Source organism: Notamacropus eugenii, chromosome 7 (assembly GCF_028372415.1).
Source record: "Notamacropus eugenii isolate mMacEug1 chromosome 7, mMacEug1.pri_v2, whole genome shotgun sequence".
Classification (NCBI taxonomy): Eukaryota; Metazoa; Chordata; class Mammalia; order Diprotodontia; family Macropodidae; genus Notamacropus; species Notamacropus eugenii.
In genome coordinates this window covers 4293855-4317743 of record NC_092878.1, presented here as the reverse complement: position 1 = coordinate 4317743, position 23889 = coordinate 4293855, and the positions used below count along the sequence as shown (strand labels likewise).

Here is a 23889-nt window from a genome sequence, read left to right as displayed (position 1 = left end):
GCAGTTAAAAAAAAGGAACTGCTGACTGTGTAAAAACGAGACACTTGGCAATCTATACACACTGAAAACAGTGACATGAGGAATGACAAGATTTTAATAATTAAAGATGCTTTTTGTTATCTCAGATCTTGGGAAAAAAACATGCCCATACAATGGATAAATACTATTTGCAGATTAGAGGCATGACTCTCTAGAGGGAATATGCAATCAACTGGCAGGAAATAAAAACCCATGTTTGTAATACCCTCAAGGACAGTCATTTAATAACCCACTCTGAATCATACAGGAAGCGGATCTCAGGGTCAACAAAACTTGTCTTAAATTATTTTAAAAAATAAAACACACCCCTACATAAATTGCCCTCCTGAAAATAAATTTCTTCCAAATAAGTAAGATCATAATGGCAAGCTTAGTTTTACGTTTATTTAGAAGTAGTCAACAAGAATTGTTAACTCCTTTGCCACTGGAGTTAAGCCTGGCAGGTGTTGGGAATCAAGGCTAAGGAAGGCATGCTAAAGCAGAAATTTACTGAACTAAAATCTCTTCCACTGGCACACTGTGACCTTAGACAAGTCATTTGCCATTGCTGAGGCAGTTTCCTTATCTATAAAATGAAGAGACTGCAATGGTTGATTTCTAAGATCCCTTCCAGCTCAAACATTCTATTAATATGTAAGGGGATAATGACAGCACCTAGCTCCCAGAGTTGTTGTGAGGACAAAATAGGATAATATTTGTAAAGTGCTTTACAAACTGCATAGTGCTATATAATGATATAATATAATGCTAGCCATCATTATCATTAAGACTTCTAATAAGTATTGCTTTTTATACATTCACATTTCTATACTTCAATACATCTGTTATCTCACTGACGTGGATACTCCCTCCAAAGGGGCAGATTGAAACCTCTTCACTCGTTCTCATTATCCACAACTCCTAGTCTACGTTTTCCCATAAATCCTCCATAAAGGGTTCACCTAACATAGTGGTTCCCAATGTTTCTGGTTCTTCAAACTGCCTTCAACCAATAAAATGTGTTGTGAATCTCCAGGGAAATTTAATATACTACTCATGATTTTTTTTATAATTATTTCCTACTTATGGTTCCATTAAAAGAATTTTTAGCATGAACCCCTTGAACTGTCATCATGAACCTAAACCACTAAATGGAAACCCCTGACTTTCAGCTCTCAACCTTGCATGGACACCACTGGAGCACTGAGGGCACTGGTCAGTGATCATGCCCCCTTGCTGAGTGTGCCCCACCTCCCCTTCTGATCCTGCATCTCTGTGATGACCTTTATACCACCTCTCCTTCACAGTGCTGTTAGGAATATGCTGCAGCTACTCATGCCTGCTAGAAGAATTTCCATTCCCTTTAATTCTGCAGAGCTACCGCATTCCATGACTTTGAGCCATATAGGAACATGGCAAGAATATTTATATGGGGAAAAAAAATTGGGTCTGTGTTTCAGGAAGAAGCTTGGGGTCATTAAAAGCACTCTGCAATTTCTCAAGGGCAATTCAACTCAATCCATATTTGTTAAGCCACTCTTGGCACAAGGTACAAGTGCGAAGCACAAAGAAAGCACAAGGTACAAAGAAAGAAATACAAGGGTTCCTATACTCAATACACTTTACTGGAAGAAGAACACAGTACACAGATCAGGACAGTATAAGAAATATTGGGCAGCTCAGGGGCACCGTTGGTAGAGCGCCAGGCCTGGGAGCAGAAAGACCTGAGTTTAAATCCAGCCTCCGACACTTCCTAGCTGTGTGATCCTAGGCAAGTCATTAACCTCTGTTTTCTCATCTGTAAAATGGGGGGAGGGGGAAGAGTAATAATAGCACCTACCTCTCAGAGTTGTGAGAACCAAATGAGATAATATTTGTAAAAAGTGCTCAGCACATAGGAAGCAAGGAGAGCCGTTAGGAGGCCATTACGGTGCCTGGGCAAGAGATAATGACTTCTGAACTACAGTATTGTGGACAGGGACACATGTGCAAGAGACATGGAGGCAACATGGATGAGATCTGACAGCTGATCAACACAACAGTCCATAAATGAGTATCTATTATGGGCTTACTATGTGCTGTGCACTGTGTTAAGCATCCGATAAGAAACGGGAAACAGTCCCTGCCCTCAAGAAGCTGACCCTCTAATGGGGAAGACAACTTGGACATATCTAGATACATACAAGAGAGATACATATAAGATAAAAGGTAACCTTGGAGGGGAAGGCGCTAGTAGCTGGGTGGGGAGGGGACCAGGAAAGGTCTCATGTAGAAGGCAGAGCTTTGGCTGAATTTTAAAAGCAAACAGGGATTCCAGAAGGTAGAAGTATAGTGGGAGCACATTCCAGGCATCTACAGGAGCCAGCACAAAGGCTTGGAGATGGGAGATGAAACTTATCACTGTATAAGTTGTCCTAATTCTGCCCACTTCTCTTTGCATTGGTTCACAAGATCATCATAGATTCAGAACTGGAAAGGACCTTAAAGGCCGACTAATCCAAGCCCTCATTTTACAAACGAAGAAACTGAGGCTTGGAAAAACTGAATAACCTGCCCAAGATCACATAGCTGGATAAGTGGCAAAGACAAGACATGAACTCAGGCCTTCCTGACTCTAAACCCAGTATCTATCTAATATGTAAATATATAAATATTTATAATATATTTACATATAAATATGATTTACATACATATTTTATATTTATAACATACGAATATATTTATATATAAACATATGAATCTATGTATATGTATATATAATATAAATATATAATTATTTTAATGTAAATATTTATTTATATATACAGTATATATCACATATAATATCTGTTTTATTTATGGAGAGAATAAAAGAATATATCGATTCTATTCTATATTCTATCTATTCCATACCACATTGCCTCTAGAGGGGCAGGATAAAGCCTAGGCAAGGATGGGGTCTAGGTCACATTTAGCCTTGATACTGCTTATTGGAAATTACAAGGGAATTCAGAAAAGCATTCAGCACTCTGAAGGTAGAGACTGAAAAATTATCCTTATATGAACCACTTGGTGTTGATGGTCTATGTAAAACTAGTCTTAACCTCCTGGGTCAGAAACTCAGTGTACTTAGTTGACATGCTGCCCATGATCAAGTAAGGATACAGGTATTAGAGCCAGAATAGTAATATCTTAAGACATTCTTAACTTACCAAACAATACCCCTTCTCCCTCAATTTATTCTTTAAGCTGTGGTATCACCAGAGTCAATGATATCTGAAGTCAGGTGCAGTGATATATAGTACATAGGGAAAATTCTGTTGGGTTGGGTCAGATCATGGACTGGAAGAATCCCTTCCCTATCCACTATTTGTCATGGGGCTGGACTATCCCAATTTCTAGATCAAATGTAATGTGGGAAAGGATGCCCCCCACATTAGAGCAGCCCAGTACCCTGAAGTTCCTCTTCTCTTTTGGCTGCAGAGGGTGAGAGGGGAGACTGCCCTTCTCTACTAGGCCTCCAACATCTAGGAAAGTGCACCTTCCACTCCATAGCTTTCCCTCTCCTGTACCTGGAAGAGCTCTGAAGTAGCCCTTTGTTGAGGGCAGACTGTGGTCTGGTTACTGGCAGTAACTGGGTTACCCCAGAGCTTGGCTATAGAAATCCAGAGAAGCATACCACCCTCCTGAGAAGTCTCCTTTCCACAGGCAGAAAGCAACGATGGTGACTCCTCCCTTACATGCCATTCATCCTTGAGCTTGCCCATGACCTGCACTTCAGTTAATCTTGTTCTAGAAAAGGAGTCATGCTGGCAGACCCCATCCTTGCCTGAGTTTTATCCTAGAGCTCTCCTGTATTCTGTTGAGTGGAGAAATTCTAAGGAAGCACGCTCCTCCACCCACACCAGCATCTGGGCCCAAGCCTGCTTGCCCCACCATCATGATTGCTATGTTAACTATATCATGAAAAAGCAAATTCTTTGATTGGACGCTATATACAGGGGCTCAGAAGCGGCAATACATAATTGAAAAGGGAAAAGCAGCAGTTAGCATAATACTCGAACAAATTGTCTTGGTGCTGAAAATGTGGGGAAATTGATAAATCCATACTTACAGGATCACCTCCAGAAGCAAAAGAAATGGACTGCATGTGATGATTTGCAATAATCTGAAAAATACAAGAAGCCAATTAAAACTGCACTAATGTTATAAATAAATCACTTTTCTAATTATGAACAGCCTGACATGAAGATTTTCTTTGAGAAGTAAAAAAAAGCATTCAAGTGCACTAAATTATTTGGCTAACAGATATGTGCAGGTGTGCTGTACATTTCACCATGTAAAGGACCACATTGTAATGTACAGTTGGTGGAGATATATTTACTTTACTGTTCTAAAGTATCCCTGGAACATCATCTTCCGGCGCGTCCTTGTCTAGGCTCTGCTTTTGTCTAAGGATAAGTACATCTTCCTAAGGGGTAAAATCTGGAACAATTGTGAGAAAACTGTCTTCACGGAATCATGGGACCTTTTGTAGACGCGATTCCGCAAAGGAATGCTTGTTCGAGATGTATCGAATCACTGGGGTTTGAGCAATCATGCATCTATATATCATTATTGGTATTTGATGGACATCTATTTCCTATAAGTAATAGAGAAAGGCACGCGAAGAACCATTAATGAGAGATCGCTGCCATTAAAGTTTCAGCAGCAAAACTCCACCTCATATCAGAACATGTCGTCAAAGCCTATGTTATATTGAAGCATTTTTCCATGTGAAATCGGCTTTACCATGATGGGGGTGGGGCTGGAGGAATAAAGAGAAGGAAGGCAACAAACATTTATTAAGCACTTACTGTATGCTAAACATGTGTGCTGTGCTGAACACTTGACAGATAGTATCCCATTCGATCCATTAAGAAACCTGTAGCCAACATGTCTGTATTTATTGCTCCCTAAGACATTCCTCCCTAATTACCCTCCCCTGTCTTTCCTCCCTAAAAGTCCTTTTGTATCAGAGGCTAAGAACTTGGTTTCTTTGGAAATCAAAACATAGTACAGCTTGTACTCTTCTTGTTTGAATAAAAACACATTTTAGGAAAGGCCACGTAAGAATGATCCAATAACTGTAAGACATTATTATAGTCAATCTAGTGAAGAAAATCTCCGTGTTCTGAGAAGATTATAGTAAATTATGTATTGATATCTATCTATTTGTCTTACTCATTGAGTTATGGTTCTCCCTGCTTCCTACCTGCTCATCTCAATGGCAGCCAAGCTGTCCTGAGCCCATTGTACCATCTGGTGGCCAATAGAGCGAACCTTCTGACCCCAAACTTCTTCCCTAGTGTGGCAGCATAGGGTAGGGGACAGAACACAGGGCTTGGAGTCAGGATGCCTGAGTCTGAATCCTTGGTGTCACTTAATATCTGCATGATCATATACAAGCCACTTAATCGCCGAGCTTCAGTTGTCTGATCTATAAAATGCGAGAAGAATACGCGCACTACCAACTGTGGGACTGTTGCGAGGGATGCTGTTTTGTTATCCTTAGAGCACTATATAAATGTACATTATTATCCCCATCACTCCCTTTCTTTCCCAATCAAAAGGAGCTTGAAAATGTTGTGCCCACTGTCTCTCAAAATTCTGCCTTTTGTCATTCGTAGTTCAGTCCATTTCACTACAGGAAACTTTTACACACACACACACACACACCCCTTCTCTTTAATGCCCTTCTTTCCCTCTGTATTCCAATTTTTGCCTAGTTACCTTAGAGAGCTCTCTACAAATCCTGCAATTATATAAAAAGTTTTAAAGTGAAATTAGAATTTAAAATCCTTGATAATGCCAAGAAATTTCCTTCAAAATTTTCACAAAAGTTTCCATCTCCCTTTTCTGGCTCTTTCCATTAAATCAACTTTCTTCCTTCTTGGAATTTGGGATGAATAAAATAGAATTATTTTTCTATTAACTGATTTTGTCTTGTTTCTGCACGTTATCCACTACTAGAATCTCACGGCAATGCATGTTCTCCTAGCCTGGAGGCAATTTTGTGCTCTTGATGGTTATGCCAGTGGAGTGAAAGTTTTATCAGGTCCTAACCAAGCTAGAAAGGCTACCAGTAGAGACCTGGTAATATACTCTTTGTCATCTCAGGGCGATCCTAAGCTCAGTGTTTGCCAATAGATAATGATTTTTAGCTACTACTATTAATGATTTCATTGCGTGTTTTGTTCTACATTGGTAAAGGAAGTACCTACACTGAGGATATAATGTTTCAGATAATAATAATTAATAATGATAGCAGGAGATGACCTTTATATCACGTATTAAGATTTACAAAAGTGCTTTCCTCAGAATGACACTGTGGGGTGGATATTATAGATATAATCATATTTATGCCACCACCTCCCATTTTTGGTACAGACCTGTGATTTCATTCCTGTAAAGAACTCCCACTATGAGATCTCCCTCTAGCAGTACATATTTGCAGGTAGCCTTCAACCTACGGTACTAGGCAGTCGCTTAGACTGAGAAGTTAAGTCATTTGTCCATGATCATACCACTGTGCATCAGAGGCAAGCCTTGGATCTAATTCTTCCTATTGTCCAAAACCAGTTCTCTATCCATTACATCACAATGCCTCTTCCCTCGAACATGAGGCACCAGCTCTGATCACCTCTCTAATGGACTTTTGTAATAGCTTCGTAACTGGTCTCTTTGTTTTCAGTCTTTCCCTCTGTCCATAGCTTTCAAAACAATCTTCCTACTGTACAAGTATAACCATATCATTCCAAGCTCAAAAATCTTAAAGTGGGTTCCAATTGCTTCTAGACTTAAATCTAGCCTCTGCAACTGACACTTGCAGCCTTTCACCATACTTTCCACCAGCCCTTCAGAGACTCTAAATTCTAGCCAGGCAGCCTACTTTCTCAAATGCAAAATTCTATCTCAGACCTTTATGAATTCTCACAATTTGTCTCTCATGCCTCAAATGCACTCCCTCCTCAGCTCCTCTTGTTAAAATTGTCACTTTCCATCAGGGGTTCAGCCCAGATGCCCTGTCCTCTCCACCATCTCATCTTCTCTGACCCCACCAGTCGATAGTGTTCCTTCCTTCCTCAAATTAGCTTGTATTTACTTATCTGGTTCCTCAGTGGAATATAAGCTCCTTAAAAGCAGGGGTGGACTCCTTTTTGTTGTATGTGTTCCTAGTTCCTAGCACAGTGCTTTTGCATGTAGTAGATGCTTAATCAATATTTAATTAAAGTAAATACACTTGGAAGGGCTTCATGGAGAAGGTGGCATTTGAACTCGGCCTTGAAGGAAGAAAAGGATGTTACAACAAGTAGTGTAAGGAACTTACTATTTCAAGGAACTATATCAGGAATTCTGCCATTAATAAATTTTGGTAGTAAAGAAAAAGGTGGTAGCAGATTCTTCTCTTTCCCCACGGTAACAGATGCCAAAAAAAAAAAAAAACACACACACACAAAAAACCAAAGACAAAAAAGGGCTGAATCAGGACACTGAACCATCCAACTTAATAGTTCTTTTACTTATATAGGAACAGGGATAGGAGCTATGACTTCATAAGAAACTCGGGCTCATGGAGGTCAGCTCCTTCTCCACGTCTTGTAATCTCAGAGAGTTAGCTATATCACATTTTTATGCTAAACTCTCCTTTTTGAAAAGAGGGCCACGACCACTCCAAAAAGATGGCCATTTCTGGAGTACATATAGACATGCAATCAATAGCAACTAGGGACAATTCCCTCCAGAAAGAGGCATCAGAAGAAGGGTTGGTCCAGAGGGATTGGCCATACAATCAACAAAACCAGGAATTAAGCAGTAACTGCCTTTCTCCTTTACTGATAGGGCAGTATGTGCTTGTCTGTGTTCGTCCCTCATTTTTGAAAAACACCATGACATCAGAGAAATGATGACATGACTTGCACTTGACTTTGTTTTGAGTGAGGAAGGCTGTGCAACATCACCAACCTCACTTTCTCCTCCTGAGCCATCTGGGTCCAGTGACCAGATATTCATCAGGATGATTGGAGATGGCCTAGGATGCAATGGGAGACCTTGACCTTTTTAGGCTAGCCTTTTCAGGTACTCACTTAGAGGGAGGTAACACCCATTGAGTAAGAAAGGGTAGAAGGAAGGCTCATTCTCTGTTGATTCAGAATAGGAAGTACTCCAATAGTTGGTTTAATTTATTTTGAAAGCATCAACTAGGCTTTGAGATCTCATTAGTCTACAAGTCATATAACTAAAAATTTCAAACTAGAAAGGAGCTTGGGGTCATCTAGTCCAATTTTCTCATTTTATAGATGAGAAAATTCAGAACCAGGATGGTTAATTGAATTGCCCAGTGTCACACAGGTAATAAGGGGAAGAGTCAGGATTTAAGCCCATGTCTTCCGAATTTAAATGCAGCGCTCATTTGACTTCATCACATTGCTACTGTATGGTACAGAGTTATGAGTAACACAGCTTGCACTCAAGGCAAGCAACCCCAACAGATGCCTTGGGACAAACAGCACACAGGGGATTCTTAAATTAACTTTCTAAGACAAATTCAGTTGGAGAGGGAAGAAGAGACCTTAGAGGAGAGCTCAAACATTAGACAAGACCCCATAGAGGGGAGAAAAATACCCCTGGATCTGGCTGAGGATAGGAAGGTTGTGAACATGGAAGAGCACAGGGTCAGGCAAAAGAGTAGCCCAACCTAGAATGTGGCTGCCAGTATTAAAAGTAGGAAACAGGCCATTGAGTAGGTTAATATTTTAACATCTTGCTACCTAGGAGCTAATCTCAGCTATTTCTATCTATTAGAGAAACATATGACCTCCTCTCCACACACAAAAAAACCATTTTTTGATGCCTGGAGCAAAGACTACTGTAGTCTGCCATGAGGAGCTGGAACTTAACTAGGTCTTTTCATTAATTAAAACCATTTATACCATTTTGGGGGCTTTCTTATTTGCTTTATATTACACTTTATATACTCTGACACAGGTTGGAGAATGAGAACATAAGGGAGATCTGAAAAGTGTCTCAGCCTAAGCTGGAGGAACTTCGAAAAGACCTTCCAAATAAGGCCTTTCCTTCCCATGCTACATTTCCTCACCCCCAACCCCAGGCTCCAGTGTCTTCATCACAACATATATGTACATGACATCTCCCCCCAGCTGAACTACAAGGTCATTGAAGTCTGGGGCTGCTTTTGTTTTTGTCTGTGTCCCCAACAACCAGCACAAGCACAGTGTCTGACACATAGGAGGCACTCGTTAATACTTATTCATTGACTGATCTAAGATAGAATACATCTGTTGATAGAGGCTGGAAAATGTCCTTGCTCTCTTTGTCTCTCTTTCTCTCCATTTTTTTTTTTTTTTTGCCTTTTCTCCTTTCCTCATGTAGTCATGACTAGAGGCAGAGTGGTCCCAAAGAAGAGTGGGTGGATAATTGAAAAGCAATTACCAGCCAGAAGAGGGTTAGGCGCTTTCTGAAATTTTTGCTTTGGGGCCTAAAATTTCAACTTATGCTACTTGATAAGGACATGTCACTTCGATTAAATTAAGATATATTTAAAATCTACTCATAGAAAGAGGTCAGTAATCAAATGAATATTTATGCAGAAATATTTTAAGAAATCTATTTTTCCACATTAATATGAGTAGTGCCATTTTAAGAATGATCATTTTTCAAGTAAATATAATTTTATATTTTTGACACTGGTAACATGAAATCTTTTTTATGAGAGGCTATGGTATTTGCTTCTATAATGTCCTCCTTACAGATTAAAATGAACCTAGAACATCCAACTTATTGCATATCATTCATCATTTATAGATGGGGAAAGTAACATAGTAGACAGAGGACTGGCTTTGGAATAAGGAAGATTTGGGTTCATATCCTTATAAATATTGGCTGTGTGACCATGGGCAGATCATTTCACCTCTCAGTTCCCCCAGAAAGCCCCCCAAGATTATAAATCATGGGAGTTGCCAATACTATTTAGAAAAAGAATTCCTAGTGCTGGTGAAATCGCAGGTCAGGATCTCAGATTTCTATCTGGAAGGGTCCTTAAAGGTCATCTAGCCCAACTTCCTTCATTTTATAGATGATGAAACTGAGGCCAGTGGTGGTAAACTGACTTACCTAGGATCACGTAGGTAGTTAAATGGCAAGGCTAGTATCCAAACCAGATGCTATGACTCAAAATCCAGCATGTTTTCCACTGTACCATCATCTGTCTTCCAGCTATTAGCTTTCATAAATCATTCTTGAATCTATTTTTATTTTCAGCTAAATGAATCTCCCCCCAAAAAAGTATGAGTGGTTCCTTTAATTTGGCTTGAAACTACATGTGAATCATTCAGGGTCATTCATAATTCTAGTTTTTGAGGACTGGATGAACAAATCCCCTTTCATATTATCTATGACCTTCACAAATCGAACAGTTTTATACTTGTTCTTTCTCTACCTTCATTCTTACCAAATCAAGGAGTCTAAATACTTGCCCATTTTGGCCTTCGTTTTTCTCTTTTAGCCTTCACGTGGCAGCTGCTTTAGTCCTTGCACCGTTCTAATTGCCCTTCCTTGGGACCCTCCCCCACCCCCTTGTTAAAACTCTGTTATGGGTTTGTTGAACTGGAATAACTAAAGCCACCTGACATATTTCCCAACCACTTTCCCCTCCGGCCAAGAAAAAACAATCTGAAACAATTACAAAAGCACCTCACTCTTTGGATCTAACAGCTTTGAGATCCTAGCTGATTTGAGTAATCTCTAAATGCCCACCACCAGAAGGGGGGTAATCCCCTCCTCAAACCCACCAGTGTAAGGAGAAGGCATGGTTTGCCATTCCCTTACTTCAGTCCCTCCATCAGGAGAAAGGACTGGAAAGGGTTGTCAGCAATGGCCACCACTGTATATTCATTGCCCACTTCTCCTTTTGCATCTAGAGATGTCAACGTGAGGCAGTGCTGGAGAAACAGTAGAATGTACAGGTATAGAAGTGGATCAGGAGGAGAATGGGATGGGATGAAAGGAAAGGACCAGACAGTACTAAGGACAGTAACAACCACATTCACACACCCTCCTCCTGAACTCCCAATCACCTCACTGGACATGAAAAAGGGTTTATGAAAAGAAATACATCCCCAAAGATTGAACCTATTTCTGAACGTCTCCATGCTCACTCTAACCCTGCCCCTTTCCCTTCCACCATGTAATCCCCTTGAGTAGATTTCTGAGGGCCCCCAGACTCTGTCAATGAGACCATATAACTAAGGCAAGACTATATCTGCCAGATGCCAAACAGCTGTTTGTGTGAAAAGTGAGAAATTCCGCCAATCCCCTGAATGTTTCCAAATGTACAGACGTCGTGTAGACAAAACATCTGGATGACTGACTGCATTTTTTCATTTTTTGTACAGATGTTTGGCATCATGTAAGCGAGAACTAGATGTCACGCTGGCCTGGTAATGATGATCTCAACTCTCTTGGCTAATCAATACTCAGACAGACAGGATGAGAGAGTGGTATTTTGAACTTGTTTCCCTAAGTTACTTTTCCCCAAGCTATCTTATGCACCACCATACTTTCAGGTAGTTTCTTTTTTCTTTCATTTACGCACTAAGCCAGAATTAGAAATTCTCAAGTGAAAAGTAGAAGTTAAAAGTTAATGTTGCTTTAAGTGTTTCTAACAGGGATGTACTAGTGCATTTTTTTTCTGGAGTTCAAGTACATGGAAAAATCCTTGTAAAAAGGATGCAGCTCAGTGATGATGGTTCATTAATGTTTGTTCATATTTAAAAAAAATAGTTCACTGGAATTAATAAAGAAAAATCCAGATTGACTGGAAGCAAACTATCCCCAAATGTCAGAGTTGGAAGGGATGTCAGGCCATCTAGTCGAACCTGTACCTGACCAAGAATCCCCACTAGGATATCTCCAGTAAGTAAGTAGTCATCCAACCTTTACTTGAGCACCTCTGGTGAGGAGGATTCCATTATCTCTGGAAGCAGCCCGTTCTACCCTCAGAAAGCTCTAATTATTAAAAAGCTTTTCCTTACATTGAATCTATAACCTGCCACTGTTCCTATTTCTGCCGCATTCTGAAACCAAGTGGAACAAGTTTAATCTCTGTTCCATAGACAGACCTGGAAATATTTTAGGACCGCTGGTATGTTCCTCCCACCCATTCCTAATTCCTTCAACTAATTTTGATATAGTATGATCTGAAAGCCCTTCACTACCTTGACTGTTCTCCTAACTAACCAAAGCCTTCAGCTAACTGGAATTTCCTTCTGTACTCAGCTTTTAGAAGAGAAAAAACATCACATCAACCTGATATTAGCAATTTAATTCTAAAAAGCACCTCCTAGGGGACACTGATCCTAATATCCTACACCTTCTGTATCTCTACAACTGGGTAGTAAGAATTGAAATTCATAATGTTGATCCTGAGGCACTGTAATATCCTGAATGAAATCAAAAGAGAATTCAATTATGTTATACCCTACTGTTGCTGACTTTGCCTCCATAATATCATTCTCCTCCATCCCCTCTCATTCATTCCCACTGCCGGTACACTAGATTAGCCCTTATTAACTCTTATTATTTCAACAACCTCCAAGAGTAGATCTTCTTCCAGCTTCTCCTTCCTCCCATCCATCCTATACACTCTTGCTAGATAGATAGCTTTGATCATGTCACTCCCCTGCAGAAAAAAGAACCCTTCCATGGAGTCCCATCAGCTACTGAATGTGAATTAAATAAAATTAGTCAATTCGTCCTGGCTTTCCACAATCTGGCCCCAACCTACCTTTCTGATCTTATTTCTCTTGATTCCATTTCATGGAATATGCCAGGCAGATTGGACTCTTGGTCATTCTTGATCATGTCTTTCTCTTTCTTGCCTCTATACCTTTGACCGCACTCTTCACTATACTTATGATGCCCTCCATAGCCATCCCCCTATCATCTCTCCGTTGAAATCATCCTTATCCTTCAAGGCCTAGTTTAAATGCCATTTCCTCCATGAATTTCTAAAATGTCCCCAATTCTTCTGCAGGGCAGCTAAGTGACACAGAGGATAGAGCACTGGACTTGAAATCAAGAATACTCATCTTCATGAGTTCAAATACAGCCTCAGACACTGCTCAGGTTCCTTGACTGTAAAATGAACTGGAGAAGGAAATGACCAACTACTCTAGTATCTTTGTGAAGAAATCCCCAAAATAGGATCATGAAGAGTTGGATATGACTGAAACAAATCAACGACAGCAACTCTTCTGCAAATGGAAAAAGGGATCCATATATGCCTACTTTGAACTCTAATGTACTTATCAAATTCTACCTTCTCTTGACACGTCTTATCTAGCCTAATGGTACAGGAGTTCTTCATCTGTTTTGTGTCTTTGATAGTCAAATGAAGCTTAAAGAGACCTTTGCAAAATAGTATTTTAAATGTATAACATACAATACAGTAATTCCTCATTTTTTGTGGTGGTTACGTTCTCTGAAGTCATTGTGAACACTGAATTAGCAAGTACTGAAACACTTCTCGGGGAAATGTAGGGTTAGGCTCCCTGGAAGCCTCTGGTCACAACATCGATTTTAGCACTTTTTGGAGCCATTTCACACACAGAATGGTGAATTTTTTCTTCTTTTTTTCTGGATGTACCACATTGTTGACTCATTAGCATCAAACTCATGACCAATAGCACTATATATCTCATGTTAGAAAAAACTTATCTAACACACGGATTTTCTCCATAAGGCACATCAGAGACTTCTTGTGCACAGGAACACCAGACAGCATGCCAACCCTGACACTGGGGACCATTTGAAACAGTGAAATCGCCAAGGAATAGTACAGACATACGAAAAATATGGCACCAACTATACCATGAAGAGGATGCTTGTTAATATGAGAGCTGAGAAGGCAGAGCTTGCCTTGCTCAGCCTCAGCTGGGAATGTGTGCATTGAGCAATTCATTTTTTTTCTAAGAAAGCCTACAAAAATGCCATGAGTATTGGGTTTACAAACAAGCTTTAGTGAGTGGGCAGACCGGCAAATCTAGAAGTCACAAATAATGAAGATTAACTTTGTGTAGATTACAAGACAATTTTATCTCCCATGCCAGGAATGCTCTCCCTCATATTGTCTCCCTCCCATAATCTCCTTCAAGTCCCCCCCCCGATGTCCCCCCTTTTGCTATAAATCTTTCCCAGTCTTCCTTAATCTTAGGGGCTACCTCTCTACAGATAGTCACCTGTATCTATAGAAAGAACTCCCAATGTTGATGAAATCACAAGTCCAGATCGCAGAAGTGTAGGTGGACAGGACCCTAGAGGTCATATAGTCCAATCTCCCTCATTTTACAGATGAGGAAACTGAGGACTAGAGAGGTGAAATTATTTGCCCAGTGTCACACAGGTGGTTAAATGGCAGAGCCAATGCTCAAACCAAAACCTCTGACTCCAAATCCAGTATCCTTTCTACTTTACCATCATCCTTCCACTATACAATCTTAGGGTCTTCCCTCAGCTTCTCCTGTACGCACCTTGTCTGTACATAATATTTTGCAATTTGTCTCCCCATTAGACTGAGAACAGGGACTGGGTTTTTGTTTTGACTTGGTTTTTGCTTTTTTGCATCCCATGGCCTTGCACAATGCCTGGCTCATAATAATGCTTATTGACTGAACAACTGAATACAAAGGAAACCAATTATATTGGAATACAATTACTAAAATATATGTGTGTGTGTGTGTGTGTATTTTAAAAATGAGCTCACAGACCCCAGATCAAGACTCCCTTTTCAGACCATCATTTCGATCTTATTCATCTATTTCCCTCAGCCCCAAGCACTATGCAGTAAGCTCTTGCTGAATATTTGTTGAATGAATGAATATAAAATCATGGAACTATATTAACATTTTAGAAAGCTTTTCAATAATAGGGCCTGAAAGAAAAAGGATTTTATGCTTAACTTTCAGTTGACCAGAAAATTAATTAAATAAATTTAATTTTAAAATTAATTAAAATTCTTCAAACATTCTGTTCATTGGTTTTACAATACTTTGCCTTGGCAAAAGCTAGGAGAGACCATTGCTGTGAATGAGAAAAGAACAGTGGTTTGAAAAACTCTAGTAAGCGTCCATATTTATGCCTTTAAAAGTCCAGATCTGGGATATAGGGTATGCAAATAAATGTGACCTTTTCAAAGCTGGTTTCTGGACCACAGATCATATCTCTGGTGAGTATGTCAGCCTTCAACTTCCCTTCTAAAATAAGTTACTGCAAGGTAATAGCAGAGTATTGTTCTCCCTTTCTGAAACGCCATCATCATCATCATTGATCTTATCAAAGGGTATCTATTCAGCTCTCACTTGTGTAGTGCACATGGAGTGCTATTAAACCATAGACAAGATAAGTTCTCCGTGCTTTAGGATAACCAACAATAAATGCTTCTATCATGACTGGTTGAAGAGGAAGCTCGGTAGAGTGAACATGGTGTATAGTTATCCCTTCCACATCATGGGGGTTAGAAACATGGTGCCCCCATGATTTGGAAAATCCACATAAAATTTTTTGACCTTCCCTTCATACCAGAGAAGTCTGAATTATTATGGTATTAAAGAATAAAACATGTTGTTATTATACAATACCATACATATATTTTATGAATTTCTAAGTTTCTAAACTTTTTTCTGTGCCATCTGACAGCCTGCATACGTCATCTTTGGCTTCCACAAAACTTCCCCAAAATTCCCATTTAATTTCTTATGTAACCAGCTATATATCAAAACCTCAATGGGGGAAAGTGGCGATGTGGAAGGGATAACTGCACTTGAAGTCAGTAACATAAGGAACCAAATCCCATTTCTCATACTGAACAGCCATTTGATCCTGGAGCAGTCACTTAATGTTTCCCTTAGAATTTATCTACTAAGTCAAAGATATTACATTAGAAGTGAGAGTCTCCACAGTAGGCACCCTCTACATGGTAGCTGATTACTACTCTCATATATGCTGTTATTATTATATGTTTTTACATGACTGTCTCCCTCCATCATCCCTGTCTAAATTCCATTTGTCTCATTACTTCTAGATAAAAGATCCAATAGAATGTAAGTTCCTTGAAGGTAGGAACAGTTTCATTTTTTTGTGTGGGTATTCCCAGCACCTACCACAGGTCCTGAAGCATGTCAGGAACTTAATAAATGCTTACTGAATTCTGAATAAATGAATGAGTGAATGTATAAAGAGACAAACAAATATACTTAGAAATGAATCATTAGTATCTTTAAAAATGCCTTCAAGTAAAACTCTCTCTAGAATCTTACCTGCTGGGTATCAATGTTCATCAGAGTAAGGCTACATGTTGAGACGGTCAGTTTTATATTAATTCCAGAAAACTGAAGGTTACTTCTGCCAAGTACAGAAGATAAAAACTTAACTGGAGGCTTTGAAAAGAAGAAAGAAAAATTTGATGTAAGTTGCAGGGTTTGTTGCCTACTAAGATGATAAACGTGACCTGGAAGCCTGGTCTTCTTTATTCTACTTTAAATAAACCAAATCATTTCACAATCCAGATAGTGACTCCTCAGAGTGGAGCTCCAGACATTGGGACCACTGCCTTATTTGGGAACACAGATTCAAGGTATAAGTTCCTAAGCCCATCCTCTCCCCAACTCAGTTATTTACAAAGGGGGAAAGCCATTGTCAAGTACCAGTGTAAGGCCGTTGTGCTGGCATTTTCAGACCTGCAGGGGACTTCTCTGGCTTGAATCTGCAGAGTCAGGGAAAGGCATAATGGACACTGTTCTGTTGACAAAGCTCTTGATTGACATCGGTCTAGTTAGTGCATGTTTAACAATCCATTACAGTTGTTACTGGTTGCATTAATAGCTCAGTCAGACAATGATATTGGAGGAAAGAAAAGTTGAAAAAATAGTTTCTTCCTACGTTTTCTATGCCCCTACTATTTTGGGGACCCCATTAGCACAAAATCCCTGCATATCAATCACTTTGACCCAGCTCATGGATGAATACTCTGCTATTAATTCAGTCTTCTCCTTCTACCAAAAAAAAAAAAATAGTCTCATTGATATCCCTGCCCTCCAGTATTTTGGCTCAAGGCCCAGCATGGGATAGCAGAGTAGACTGTTGTCTATAGGATGGGATTGGAAGGGTGCCATAAGCCCCCCCAAACACACCTTTTCCCTGCAAAGATCTCCATTCCCCCATAAACATCCAACATTAATCACTTCTGTGAGTTAAACATTGTTTCCATACGGTCCCTGTTAAAATGCATAAGCTGGGTTACCATTAACACCTTAGCACCTATGAATACATTATCTAAAATGGGTTTATCAGATTGGCTAACTGGTGCTGAAATCAGAGCTTTGAAGGAGTGGGACATATTCAGGTGGGTGGGCAGTCTCAAAAATAGATCCTCAGCATGTAGCCCAGGGAACGTAGGCTCATGTGAAGTTCTATGGTGAAAGCAGAAGGTGCTGGACGATATGGAGCACTGGGTACTTAAGAACTTACTTTAAGGGATAAGGAAGAGCAGGGTAGAGAACTCTCATAGGGGCCAATAGTAGGGTAGGGACAAAATGAAAGTAGTTTTATGATTGTCCTGCTTCAGCTTCTTTACAGAAAAGTGCTGAACTATTCTTTGCTCAGGCTGCTGCCATCCATTATCGGAACTCATATTTTCCTTTTATTATTAAGCACATTCTGAAGCATATTATAAATAATGGTAATGAATGAGTGTGTTTTCCCAGAATCAGTCCGTTTTGCACAGAAAGCAACATAAACGACTCCTGGCCCGTCTCCTTTCATCTCTAGATACCACATGGCCCTATATGAGGCAGGCTATTAACACCCAGGAAAGACAGACTTAATGCCAGTGCTGCTGATTTCACCAAATGTATGCAAATCGCTCATCCAAACTTCCATGGTGTTTTTTTTGCTGCTAGTTTTTAAAATATATGTAACAACAATAATAATAGCTCACACTTAGATGGTGCTTTGTAATTTTAAAAGCATTTTCACATATATTAGATGGAGTTCCTTCTCACAACAACCTTAGGCTAGCCATGTACATAGAATGAATTACTGTAAAGTCCATTCAACCCTCAAAGTGTTGTCTATACCTCCCCAAGGATGCCTAAAGCTCATTTTGAACATTTCCTTTCATAATTAGAACTGAGGTTTAAAAGGCAAATTTGCATTAAGATCATTTTAGTACAGTCATTCCTGCTAAAGTATAAATGGCGGACATCAGAGTATCTGCTAGCAGTGAGCTTTAAAAGTGGGGAAGGGGCAAGGTCTGGAGACATTGGGCATCTGAATTCATATGGGAGGAAGACCCACTAAAGCAGGGAAAGGGTACATGTTAAAATAAGAGGTAGGGCAGAAGACAAGTTTAGAAAACTAAACAATTCTGCTCAGGGCCTGCCCTTGGGGAGGAGAGGGCCACAGGAGCGAAACATTATTATTCCTATTTCACAAATGAGGAAACTGATGCACACACTAAGAGTCTTCCTCTGAGGGAGGAATATGCGATTAGCTCCTTTGAACTTTTGATTGGGAAATCTGAAGAAAAGCATGCTGGGTCTGATCCAGCCAGGCTTCTATCTGTCATTTTACCTTTTTGTGATTCGTTGTGTTTCTTCCTCAATAAAAGTGGAGGGAGGGTGGTGGTGGTGGTGAGCTCTAAGCTCTTTTCCAATTCTAAATGTCACATAATTAATAATAAAAAATAAGTTGGGATTGTAACTCCTGTCTCCTGTAGCCTAACCCTATATTCTTTCTGCTGCACTATGATGCCACCCAGTGGACCATAAACTTTTTTACTTACTGAGCAACTACAAAACTTCAAATTATCTAGCATCAAGTTCAATGTCTGGCTATGTGTTCAATAGAGTGTAGATTTAAGGGGAAAAGGGGGAAAGAAAATTCATTCACACCTAAGTCTAGATTTTAGTCTCCTTCCTCAGAGGAAAGGATTATTTCAGACAAAAAAAAAGACCATCTTTCCTTGTTTATATTCCTACCTGTTTGCCTTCTGATGGGAAGAGAAGCCTATGTTTTTCTTGGGGGGAGTGGTATTTTGTTGGGATTTTTAAAAACCCGTATACAAGGCTATCGATCTTACAGGACGTTATTCCTTGGTTGAGAAGGGGTTAAACGAATGAGACTCTGGAACGACATGAGTAAACTGAAGCTGACTATTCATAGGGGCCAGGAATGAGCAGGAAGAGGATGTGAAAAATGGATGCAGCAAAGCTGGTGGCCACACCACAGAAGCTGGTCGTAGTGAGTCATGGCACCATGAATTCATAGCATAAGCGATCTAGAGCTGAGAGGTCTCATAGTCCAACACCTTCGTTTTACAGAGGAAGAAATGGAAGCCCAGGGAGTGAAATGACTCACCAAGAAAACATAAGAAATAAGTGACTAAGCTGGGATTTGAACTCAGATGTGACTGTAAATAAATCCAGTGCTATTTCTACCATGCCATTCTCACAATTTGGTTGTCAGAGCTTCTCTTTCTGCTTACCTGCTCCACCCTGAGTGACAGGAGGGTAAACTCCAGGTAAAATTGTGAGGGGCATCTAGCTTACTGATCTCAGACAACCTATTTCATACTAAAGTATTAATGGATTCATGGGTTAGACTCAAGTAGCAGAAGATACTTCCCAAGAGAGTGGAAAGAGAATTCAAAATATCTTAACCAAAAAGAATGGTCCTTTAATGCTGGGAATCTCAAGTACTGGGGCTCTTACTCAAATTGCTATTTTGTTCTGCCTCAATAAGGCTTGTTCTGGGTGATATTAATGTAGGATAAATTCCCACAGAGATTACACACACACACACACACACACACACACACACACACACACACACACACACACATACACACACACACACACAGAGAAAGAGGGAAGGAAGGTAAGAGAGACAGAGACAGAGAGGTGTGGAAAGAGAGAGAGAAAGAGAGAGAGAGAGAAGGCAGAAAGAGAGTAAGAAGAGAAGAGGGAGAGAGAGGAGAGAGAAAAAAGGAAAGAGGTGAGATGACATAGCATGATACCATAGTTAAGGGTCCTTTATGATATATGACAGATTGAGTGAACTAAGTACTCCTTTGGGGTCATTGACCCAAAAGTTATGGAAACATCAAAAAGAAAACCAAATTATTATTTACCTTGCGTCTTTTAATGGGTCCATTTTCCCCTGGAACAGCTTCACACAGGCGACTTATTGCTTCCCTACAGAACAAAAACCAGAAACCATGAAAGGTTTGACCTTTCATCTTACATATATTCACCAACTGCAAGTATGGATAAAAGCAGAGAATTCTAGAGGTAAAATGGATCTCAGAGACCATCTTGTTCAACCCTTTTCAGATGTGAATTCCTTCTATAATATCCCCTACAAAGAGTTACCAGACACAAGGTCACTGTTCCCCCCTCCCTCCCAAGGCAGTTCATTAGCTCTGCTGGTTATGAGGTGTTTTTATGATGAGCTGAAATTTACCTCCCTGTGACTCCCACCCACTGGTCTTAGCTGTTCTCTCCTAGTCTAAGTAAAAATAAATGTAATGCCTCATCCACATGATGACTATTTGAATATTTTAAAATTGCAATCAATATTACCCCTTTCCTTCCCCCCTCCCCAAAGAAAAAAAGAAGGCTTTTCTTCTCCAGGCAGGTAAATGACATACTACAGACAAAGCACTGGGCCTGGAGTCAGGAAGACCTGAGTTCAAATCCATTCTCAGACAATTACTGACTGTGTGACCCTAGTTGCCTTCACGTAACCTTTCTGCCTCAGTTTCCTCATCTGTAAAATGAGGATAATAACAGAATTTACCTCCCAGGAGAGTTGTGAAGCTCAAATGAGATATTTTCAAAGCAATTAGCACAAATGTCTGGTACCTAGTAGGTGCTTAATAAATGCTGATTTCCTTTCTTTTCTTTCCTTCTCTCTCCAGGAAAAACATTCCTATTTGTTTGATCCAATCCTTATATGCCACGGTTTTGAGCCTTCTTAGCACCCTGGTTGCTTTTCTCTGGATGAGCTGTGGCTTGTCAATATCACTCCTAAAACTTGGCACACTGATTTAAAATGGTGATTCTTTTGCAAGGAGAGCCCCTCTGGAAGCGTACCAGGTTCCCTTTGGGCTTTGGGATCAGAGAGGCTCTGCCTATGCTAGGAAAGTTTGCACAGACAGTATGAGGATATCTCTGAGACAAGAGTTTTTAAAAGAATGCTGGACAATAACACCATAGAGCAGAAAGAACGCTAGATTTGGAGATGGAGCACCAAGGTTTAAATCATGTCTCTGCCATTTCCTTCCTGAGTGGCCATGGGAAAGTCGCTTCACTCTTGGAAGCCTTAATGTTTTCATCTGTAAAATGGGGGGAGTAGAATACATGGTCTCTAAGGCCCCTACCTTCTTTAAACATAAGATACTATGATCCTTAGAAGACCAAAATATCAGAGAAGGAAATGGAGGAAAGGAGTGACCACAGAAAGAGGAGTCCTTGACTCATCACGATCATCAATAAAATCCCCACAAGTGTTTATTGTTTCCCATGTGCCCCCAGTGGGCTAAGTACCAAGGACAGAAAGCAGCTAGGTGCTAATCGAATGAGATCCTATCTGTGAAGGTCAAAGGAGATAATATTGTAAAGTGCCTAACATAGTCCCTAGCACATAGGTGCTATAGAAATGCTAGGTATCATTTTTTAAATGATTATAGTAAGGTAAAAATCACTTTTCGTTCTATGCAAATTATATTTTCCCCTTTCCCTGCTTGCAATGCCAAATTTTGGATTCAATGCAGTTATGTGTCACCCATTCTGACAAGAACTCACCCTTTCCGCCATGGAATGAACATGTACAGAGGCAACAGATTTCCTAGGGCCTCAGTATCATTGGGGTGAGCGACTTCCTGAAAATTCAGGATTACTGAGATCCCCAACAGTGACCTGATGAAGAAGCAGCTCCTTTCTTAGTCATCCACAGGGTGTTTTTAACTTCCCATGTCCTGCTCCCTCAAAGTGGGTATCAAGCTGGTATCAACCATGCAGGACTGAAACAGACCACTATCCCTAGGGCACTGAGAAGTGGTTGGTTTGGGGTCATGGTATTGAGAGAAGCAATATATTTTCCTGATTTGATCCTGCATTTCTATTCTAAATAATTCATCCGTTTTTCATGACTCCAATGTAAGATCATGTGACTAATACAACAGATGGCCATGATGGAGAATATCAGAGAGAATGGGGGTTCAGAGCATCAATTTGAATGGATATGAAACCAATGGATCCCTATAGGTCTGAATGGAGCATGAACTTATTATGCTATCATATCTCCCATGAAGAATTATTTTGATTAAATTAATGAAAATTTGTGTTTTCTGACCAGATCACAGTCAGCTTAATTCCTAATAGCACAAATAACTGAAGTCTAATTTTGCTCCCACTTCATCTAAGCAGAATGATCTTTGGACTAGATAGGACAGAACACAAATGGTTAAGCAGAGTATAGATAGTTAGGCAGAATGTGGCTGCCATCAATGAAGTCAAAGTGTTGAAAGAAATAACAAATCTGGTCACAGAGAAATCAATCCGGGTTTTATGTAGGGAAAAAAAAAAACCTTATAATTGTTAAAGTTGTCCAAAAATGAATCAGCTGCCTCAGGTAACGGGTCTCCCTTCATTAAAGGTATTCACACAGAGAATGAATGACCCCTTGTTGGGAACATTGTAGGGGGGATTCTTGTCCAGGTACTGGTGGGAGTAGATGGTCTCTGAAGCTCCTTCCAAAAACTGGATTCTAGAAAAAACACCTCTATATATGTAATTCCATTTCAGTTCCTAAAACATAAAGTACCGACTACATACAATACTTGGTCCTAGGTCCTGAAAAAAAAAACAAAACGATTAACAAGCATTTTTTAAGCACCTAAAAATGGCAAAAAAAAAAAAAATTGGTTAGATGATGGTGATACAAGGACTAAAGTAAAATAATTCCCTCTCAATGAATTTATGTTCTACTGGGCAGGAACCACATAAATGCAGAGGTAAATACTACATGTGTGTATTATACATGTATATACATCTATACATGCGTATATGTACACATATATAAAGTATATGTGAGATAGTATCATCAGGAAAAGATGGGAAATGCTAACCCTTGGGAAGGTGGGATCAGTGAAGGCCTCTTGTATATAGGACTATTTTCTTTTCTCTAGATTCTGCTCCTGACTTTCCAGACTTCTCCATTTCCCAGCAGAGTTTTCACTCCTGTCACTGGAACTGATCTAGAGACAGAGGACCTTAGAAAAGGAATACATGAAATGGTGGCTGGATATATATGTGGCTCATGCAAGATGGTTAACAGGTGGCAGTGGGGTGTTAGGAGACAGCAGAGAATGTAGTTTTGACCAGGAATTTGGAACCAACTGCACCTGAAGCCAAAACAGAAAGGATGTAATTGGGCCTAATATTAGCAATTATTTGGTTAGCTTAGGGATAAAACAGATTTTCAGAAAAGAAGAGGAAAGATCGAAACTTAACACTATTGCGGTAAGCTGTGTGAAGTGACTAACTGTGACAAAGCAGAACACTTACACCTTCTGACAAACTGTGGAGGGAACAGAAATATTTTTTGTACAATAGTAAAGTTGATTTTATTTTTTAAAATTTTGCTAATTTAGGATGGTATAATTTGAGTGTTCAAAGAGTATTCAAAGATAAATATGAAACAGAAATTTGGAGGATTTATTACACCCAGATTATAGATCCAGAAGGTTGAAAAGGAAGGAAATCAGACTTCCTC

The 23889-nt window shown here is 39.8% G+C and overlaps 1 protein-coding gene across 1 annotated transcript in view; it reads right to left on the bottom strand.

The window, feature by feature from the left end:
- Positions 1 to 23889, bottom strand: part of SHC4 (SHC adaptor protein 4) — a 155825-nt gene that overhangs the window by 52402 nt on the left and 79534 nt on the right. The window contains exons 4-6 of the mRNA XM_072625095.1: positions 20243 to 20306; positions 16371 to 16490; positions 4112 to 4165 (exon numbers count right to left, since the gene is read on the bottom strand). Coding sequence (XP_072481196.1) covers positions 4112 to 4165; positions 16371 to 16490; positions 20243 to 20306 — 238 coding nt within the window. The remainder of the gene's footprint in view (positions 1 to 4111; positions 4166 to 16370; positions 16491 to 20242; positions 20307 to 23889) is intronic.